The 8,455-nt window shown below is 37.3% G+C and overlaps 1 protein-coding gene across 1 annotated transcript; it reads right to left on the bottom strand.

Moving 5' to 3' along the window:
* Positions 1-606: 606 nt before the first annotated feature.
* C2H14orf28 (chromosome 2 C14orf28 homolog) lies at positions 607-8,178 on the bottom strand. The gene is made up of 5 exons (XM_061182485.1): positions 8,058-8,178; positions 5,008-5,532; positions 2,993-3,082; positions 1,655-1,789; positions 607-790 (listed from the first exon to the last, which is right to left on the bottom strand). The coding sequence occupies exons 2-5, from the start codon at positions 5,529-5,531 to the stop codon at positions 607-609; spliced, it is 933 nt and encodes a 310-aa protein (XP_061038468.1). The 5' UTR covers position 5,532; positions 8,058-8,178.
* Between the last annotated feature and the right edge of the window lie 277 nt (positions 8,179-8,455).

Here is an 8,455-nt window from a genome sequence, read left to right as displayed (position 1 = left end):
TAATTTACCATTACAAAGAAATAACTGAAGTCCAGAAAAACATTCTCACCAAAGTATTTTAAAAAACTGTTGCAGGAACATTAGGCAAATCAACAGGTAAAATAGACTAAGCCATCTATAAGTTGTACATTCAAATCCATACTAGATCCAGTAGTGCACTTTGGATTATAGTGAGGTAGGGCAAATAAACACAGTCAGATACATTTTGAACTGTTAAATTTATATAAACTGAAAATTGACTTATACCCAGGTTTTATTTAGATATCCAGAAAGAAAAACTGAGAATTCAAATGATGAAGTATTTTCTCGGATTCAAAGACAGAACTGTAAAAAACCTTTGAGGTACATATACAAAGGCTACAAGATATATTTTATTTCAACATAAAATATGCTTGTATAAAAATAACCTGGGATATAGAAAAAAGAAATACAAACATTTTTGCATAGATTCTCTATATACCTGGGGCTAAACACTAGATAATACACCTCTGAAACTAATATAGCTGAACTATTTCCTTGGATACCAAGTATATACAAAATAAAAGCCCTTCATCTGGGGGAGCATGGGCAGGAGGGAAAACAATTTAATTTAGCATCAGTCTATATTTATTTCTCTGTTGCTCGAATATAAACTAATGATGACAAGAGGAGAAACTCTGGGGGTTTATTTAACAAAATTAAATTCACATTTCTGAGGCCATCATAGTGCATCCAATGTCCATCAATTTGAAAAGCTGCAGAATAATGATGTTCCTCTTTGTTAAACAATGTGGCACCTTCCAACAAATACCTGCAAATTAAATGACAAAGTGTAGCAGAAAAATCACAATACTTTGTTCTTGAGAAAAACATTCCCTAAATTCTTAACTAATAAAAAACTGAGATTATTTGCATTCTATTCTCTGTAAAAGATATCCATCTGTAAAAATCATGTATTATAATTGGTAATTTGGAGAAAGATGTTTAAGAATTTTAAAAATTGATATAATTTAAGAATTTTTAAAAGCATATTTTAACAGATTAACCCATAATCTGCATGGTTCTGTTATATAAGAGAAAACACACACAAGAAAATTTTTAAGGCAAAAAGTTAAAAGAACCCTGTATGTCCTAATTTGTATGCAGATATCTTAATCTAATGATGACAGTGACATTTTATGTTTAAATGATGACCTCATACTATACACTACTTTGACTTGAAATACAAGTAATAGCCAACCAGAATTTACTATTTACTATGTCTCAGGTACTAAACACTTCACATGTGCTATCTTATTAAATCCTCACAATAATGGCACCAGATAGATACTGTTATCTCTGTTCAATAGATAAGAAAATTGACTTATACCCAGGTGTTATTTACTGATGTATAAACTGGTTGTTACTGGCTCAAGGTCACATAGCTTGTAAGGTAGGGCTATTCCATAGTCTATTCCATAGTCTAAGCACCTAACCACTATGCACACTGCCAGCAATGACTCCCTGCAGTAGATTCTGACCTTATCCAGGATACATAAATTTAGAGACAGCTATGACTTTCCCAACAATATGTATTTCCCTTAAGGGCTACTCAAAATCACGATAGAATAGCAGAAAAATAAAGAAATAAATTTATTTTTTACTAGTTTTATAGAACAAACAAAAAAACACCTACTTGTGATCAGATAAATCCAAGTAATAGGGTACATATGCCAGATCTTCAGATTTCCAATGCTGCATATTTAAGACAACAAAAGGGGGTGCCCCGTGGCAGAACACTCGTTGGGAAAATTCCCTTAAGCCACCACACCTAAAATTGAAAATAGGCATGAACTTTACTATACTTGGGACAAAGCTGCCTTTTACCACTCTGGGTTGCCTTTATTACATAATTTCATAATAAGCATAATTATCTATTTTAGGTATGGGTATATATCAACAGTATGGCTATATTAATACCTTATATGCCTAATTCCCAGAGTTAATAAACTTTGAGATTCTCTATATAGGAAATGATACTTTTAAAACTCCAGGAAAGGCTAGCTATGTTTATCTAAGCTTATAAAAACATGTATCTTTTAGACTGATAGAAAAGTTTTTATTTGTAAATACATTTTTCTTTCTCTAGGCTGGTTTCAAACGGGAATAATGGCAGAGAGGGAATAAGATGACTGTTACAGTCTTCTTTAGACTGGATGAAATTCCCTAATTGCTTCCTTTTGCCATTAGGATGAAGCAATTTCTGTTTTCTTAGTAGTGTCAGGTATTAAGCATATGGATCAGAATAAAACAAACACAATTATACAGTAAAATCTCGATTAACCGGAATGCTCAGGGCACAGTATTTTGGTTAAAAAACACTGACTAAACTAAGTTACCAGAAAACCATTTTGTTTCAGTATTTGTTGCAAAAATACACTAGTTCACTTTCTGGACTTAAGTACAATTAACTGAAGGTATTTTATTCTTTCCTTCTTTTGTGATTAATTAGGTGTAGGATCATCCTTCCTAATATTAATTCTCATTGTACAATACTGTAGATATAAAAATTGTTGAGACTGGGATGAATATGTTCTGCCCCTTTGGATTTCCTTTTTCTTTTCTTTTCTTTTTTTTTTAACCACGTTGAACTTTTTGGTTGTCATTTACCTCTTTCTCCTAAATGAGGAGTGCAGAAAAAAATCCACTTAATTGAGGGTCCCGATTAGCTGGGTTCCGGTTAACCAAGGTTTTATTGTACCTACTCAGCAGTGGGGAAAAAAAGAAAAGGCATTTGCTTTGTATTCATCAAGTAACTGTAGTATTATATTCTATAAAGTGATATTGACAATGATAACACAGCATAAAATAGCATAGTAAACTAGAAGGTGTTAAGATTCCAAAAATATTAGGCTTTCTAAATACTTATGAGTTGCTATTTCATAAAATATTAACATCAAAGAACATACCAGTCCAGGTTTCTTTATAAAAAACATACAAATACTTTCATCTTAAATGTCTATCATACACTCACCCACACTCTTCACACAGTTCAATCCTGGAACAGAATAACTCATCCACAGCCAGTCGTATCAAGTTTCCATGTGGAATTTCTTGGGGAGGACTACAACAATTGCAAAATGCATATAAGAACTGCTTCAATATTTTACATGTAAATACATTATTAGGATAACAAATTTTACAGGTCATTCATTATTAGCAAACCACATATCAAAGTATAACCTCTGTTACTCATCTTTGTATTTCTTATAGACAGTATAGAAACCAGTTGAACTTAATAAACATTAATGCATGAAGCTTTCAAGAAACATTAAATCTTTCTGTAAACTGATCCTGAAACATGCAGTCGTTACTTTAAAAATTTCCGAGAGGATTCAATAGAGTGGATTCTGGTCTTGACAGAAGAAAGCAGGACCCAGAATTAGGAGAGTAGCTGCTTAGTTACCTGACTCAATGCAAGTTACAGCCATTGTTGGTCTCAGTTTCCTGATTTGTTAAAAAAAAAAATTTTCCTATATACTTCAGAGGTTGTTTTAAACGTAGGATTAAAAAAAAGGCAAAAGTCTTAAAAAGTTATATAGAGTATAATGAAAAATATTTTATTGAGCATAAAATACTAGTATTAATATAGGATTGTAAATATTTCATTATAGTTTCAAAAGATATACATATAAAAAGATACTAGTTTTTTAAAAACAAGGCAAATTTCTGAAACACTTTTTTTAGTCCATTATGATTTAGAGTAACAATTTTTTCCCCTGATGGAGATTTCAAAACCAACATCATCATATCAGCAATACAGGAAAATGGACAAAGTGTATTTCAGAACAAGAGAGACATTAATTGGTAGACCCAAAAAAAAATAACATATCTTCAGCTTTCCCTAAGTAGCATGATGTTATAATACAGTATTAAACTAAATATGCTATACAGAAAATGTGAATTTAATAAGTTCAGGTATGTGACATACATTCCCAAAAGGGAGCAAATCTATTAGGCTGTTTTTCTGGACCACAGGGCCAAGTAGGCCCTCTGACAACAATGTGTTTGGTTCTGTTTTTCTGGACCACAGGGCCAAGTAGGCTTTCTGACAACAATGGTTTGGTTCTGTTTTTCTGGACCACAGGGCCAAGTAGGCTTTCTGACAACAATGGTTTGGTTCTGTTTTTCTGACCACAGGGCCAAGTAGGCTTTCTGACAACCATGTATTTGGGTCTGTTTTCCTGGACCACAGGGCCAAGTAGGCTTTCTGACAGCAATGTGTTTGGGTCTGTTTTTCTGTCCTGTTTTTTTTTCTCCACTGGCAATTATCCCTTTTCTTGCTCATGTCCCCTGGGGGCATTAATGTTTCCCAATACTCCACTAGGGCTTGCCAGTTTGGCCTTCCTCCCTGTCATTTACCAGCTTGGAGGTCTTTCTTCTCTCCGAAAGCCAAAAATACTCAGCAAGCTATCAGAACCTTTCCTAGCCAAAGAAAAATTCCTCACATCCAGGTCCTCTTCAGGTATTAACATTCCAAGTTTGGGGTTCCTGTCTCTAATTATGCCCTGGCCATGACATGGAGTACTTTCAATCTTCCTGTTCATGTAGAACTAGCCTACCTGACAGAGATCCATTCAGAGTGAAATATCCCAATATAGTATTAAGTGTTGTTCAAGAGGTTAAATTTGTGACACAAGGAATTAGTTATCTTCACAGTCATATTAGTAAATTCTGAGCAAGAGGAAAACATTTTGCATACTGAATAGTTCATTACTTTGCAAGTGAAATAGTTATCAATTGGTTTTGTAAAGTAAATTCTGAGATGTTTGGATGTAATAGAAGAGTTACATTTTTGTCATGGGACCTAATAAAGAGTCTTGCATTTGCGTGGTTGCTTTATGTGTAAGTTGTTACACAGGCCTGTACTTTAAGAAGTACTTTGACCATATCTATCTACCTACCTCCCTATCTCTCTATATATCATTCATTATAAAAAAGTATACTATTTTTGCTAAAAGTGACAAAACAGACTTTAGAACAACTTACTTTATATTAATTGTGCGCTGCTGATCTTCCTGCACTCGAGTTGGGCATCGCCAGTTGGAACAGTAACTCTCTTGTATGGTCGACATGAGATTTTCAAGATTTTTTGTAAAATTATCATGCTCATTCCCAAACAAATCAATTATTAATGAAGCTTTATGAACTTCAGATTTGTATTGTTGTTTTTCCATTTTGTCCCAAATCCAAAGTAGCTTCACAGTTGTAAAACTGTAGGTGTCCATTAAATAAAGAAAACAGTCTATAAACTCTCTACCTAAATGAAGAGAGAGTTCCCTGGGGAAATTTTCATTTTCATTGAGAATAACATACAATAACATCAAGAATCCATCTATGGTGCAGGTATTTTTCAGTCTTATTTCAACATAGAGTGGTGTACAGGATACTGCTTTGCGGCCAGCTTTGATAGTAAAAACACCTCCCCAAGGAAGAACAGGCCTCCAAAATGAGCGATCTTGGTTATAGTTATTTTTAATTGATGCTTTGATCTCTTCAAACAGTGTCTTCATCCTGCATTTTAAACGTTTAAGATAGTACTCGTAAATTTGACTTTATATTTTAAACGCATGAGATATGTTTAAATGAAAATAAAGGTATCTAAAGATTCAAATTAAATTTGGTTAGATGGACCCCCAATGTAACAAAAAAATTTAAAACAACTCAAGCTATGAGCCATTTTTTGGCAAACTGCATGGTCTCTGGAAAGACCATTTAAGAAGCTGCAACCTTTTCTTGAGGTACGGAATGGTCATTTGATAGGCCTTTATATTACTTATATTGCAGATTTTATCAGTCATAGAGGAAAACCCTGTAATAAAAAAATCCTAAATAAAAATAAAACTATTTAAAGATACAGCCTAAATTTGGTTGGGTGTATTTCTAATGTAAACCTCTTCCTCCCCTCAAAATATAAGCTGTACTTCATTTTCTTGATAATATGTGTGGTTCCACTTATGAAATTGATAATGGAATTCTTTGTTGGGCTACAGAATAATGACCAACTGGCTTTGAAAAACAACATATGAAGAGTAATTGTGAGAACTTAATTGAATAGTAGCACAGCTAAAACAAAAATCATTTCTATGCACTTTGGGATTTTTACTTGAAATTTAAGACCATGCTAGATATCCTATCATTTTAACTACAGAGGTCTTGCTGGGAAGAGCTGATTCAGAACTTGATAATTATCTTGATTCCTCTCTGCATGTTTTGGGAATGAACTGAGGTGTCCTCCCTATTTAAACTGGTACCTATCTTTCCCCCAACCTTGAGGATAGCTAAGCACTTGGCTTTAACATCATTGACAGTATTCTAATAAACATGTTGGTGTCATATGTATGTTATATAAAGCAAAATTGAAAAAAATTAAAGAATGAGGTCCTAATGAAACTGAATTGAAAAAATTGCTTTACTTTATTTGGGACAAACACATGTCTAAACTAAAAACATCACAGGGTTTTCCAATATGTTACATCCTTCCGTTTTCATGAAAATGGGAAGCATCTGAGGAATACGAACAGAGAAATTAGTGACTGAGGTCAGTGTCTTACTTTGATTATCTTTTCAAGTGCCACATCCTCCCAAGCACAATAGGAATCCAACACTCAGTGTTGCAGACCTATGTGTTTTGTGTGAAAAATTAAGTTCAAACCGATTTTGTAACACTAGCAGACTAAAAATTCAGTTTTACCACACACACAGAGTATTTTTGACTTCGGCAAGATACTATGGACTCTAAAATATTCAACACTATATTTAGCCTGAAGTGTAGATGTTTATATATAGTTGCTAACATGTGGGCTCTAGTTAACCACTTAGGAATAAGAGGGAGTGGAAAATTTAGAGCCTAGGAAACACAAACTCAGTTTCTTCTAAATGAAGAAGAAATGCTTCAGAGCATATTTTTAAAAAATCACAAGGCATTTAAATACTTTAAAAATGAAAATAACTTTCTTCATGGTTTGACTGATTTCTGTTGCATTTTAAAGAACTCTGTAGCAAGGTCATATGATTAAGAGCCCGAGTTCAGATTCCTAAATGTTGCACTGGAAAGGAATTGTAAATTTCTGTAGTATTTTTTGCCAAATATCTTTTAGACCTGACCAAAAGAGTAACTATAGCTCTGTAAAGCAAGTTACACTCTAAGAGAATTAAACTACAATTATATATATATATTAAAAAATATATACACATACATAAAATGAAACTAATTTCTTTAGCCTTTTTCTGGGGGAAAAAAAAAAGGAGGTAAGAGAGGATGTGAAAGAATTAGAAGACAGTGTAGCTTCTGCAGTACCGTGGTGATTTGTTAAAGTAAATTACCAAAAAAAAAAAAAAAAAAAAAAAGCGGCTAAAAGAGATGGAAAAATGGCTGCAAAGAGCTTTACTTAAAATTGTCTTAAGTTTGGGCCACACCGTCAAAAACATCGTTTAGAAGCCCTGGAGAAGGTATTCTGCTGGCTTTTCCCCCCTGCCTCAACAGGCCCTCCAGTTTGAATAAATCTGGAAAACTCCCTGGACTTCTATTTCCTTGGCAAAATGACACATTTCTTCTGCGGTCGTTTCCAAGGGTGACAATCTGTACTCCACGCAGGTCGTGAGGACCAGACCATTTGCCCAAGGCATTGAGTGCCGGACGCCCTAACAGCTCGGGGGTCCCAAGGGTACCCTTCCGAGTCAGCGCCCCAAAATAATCTGGAAAACGGCCCTGCGCTCCCGCTCGAAGTAGCTCCGGGCTGGGCGCAAGGACTGGCTAGGCGCGCGGTGGGCGCTCACCTCCGCCCCGCGCACTCCGGCCACGCCCACCCCGCCCCGGGCCCGCAGCACCGGGGAAGGCCTGGCACTGCGGGCTGGCCGCGCACGGCTGGCGGGTCCCCGAATCTGGAGCCTGTGGAAGGGCTGGGCGTTCCCTGCCCGCCTCCAGGCAGTGGCCCGATGAGCGCCTGGGACTGCGGATAATGGGCGGGAGGGCCGGGCCGCGGAAGGCGTTCTCACACCGGCCAGTCTCCGTCCACCAGGAAGCCGACTTTTCGTACCTCCCCGGGGACCGAAAACCGCCGGTGCTCCCGCACCCGTCGCCGCCGCCGCTTGCTCATGGAGAGCCCGTGCCGCCGCCGCCGCCTCATCTACTAGAACCTCCGGCAGTCTCGGCCTCCCCCGGCGTGAGCGCTGGGCCCCGGCACAGCCTCCATCGCACTCGCCGCGGCGGCAGCCACAGCAGCTCCAGCGCCCAGGCCCGATCCGACCGGACCCACGGAGCCAGGACCGCGGGACGCGTAGCTTCTTATTACGGAGGAAGATTCGGCCTGACCTCCGCCCCCCTCCCCCCAGCCCCCAGTCCCCTGTCCCCAGTCCCTAGTGCCCAGTCCCAGTGCCCAGCAGCCTGACGGTGCTGCTGCGCAGGCGTGAAGACGCCCCTGCCAAAAGTGCGTGT

Source organism: Eubalaena glacialis, chromosome 2, assembly GCF_028564815.1.
Source record: "Eubalaena glacialis isolate mEubGla1 chromosome 2, mEubGla1.1.hap2.+ XY, whole genome shotgun sequence".
Lineage (NCBI taxonomy): Eukaryota > Metazoa > Chordata > Mammalia > Artiodactyla > Balaenidae > Eubalaena > Eubalaena glacialis.
This window is presented reverse-complemented; position numbering and strand designations above follow the sequence as displayed.

Bases quoted from the DNA above. Each gene is read 5' to 3' on its own strand.
- C2H14orf28 (XM_061182485.1), bottom strand. From the start codon at position 5,531: ATGAAGACACTGTTTGAAGAGATCAAAGCATCAATTAAAAATAACTAT. The intron at 3,083-5,007 runs GTAAGTTGTTCT...CAATTGTTGTAG, and splicing joins CAGCGCACAATTAATATAAA to TCCTCCCCAAGAAATTCCAC. The intron at 1,790-2,992 runs GTGAGTGTATGA...TTTCAATTTTAG, and splicing joins GAACTGTGTGAAGAGTGTGG to GTGTGGTGGCTTAAGGGAAT.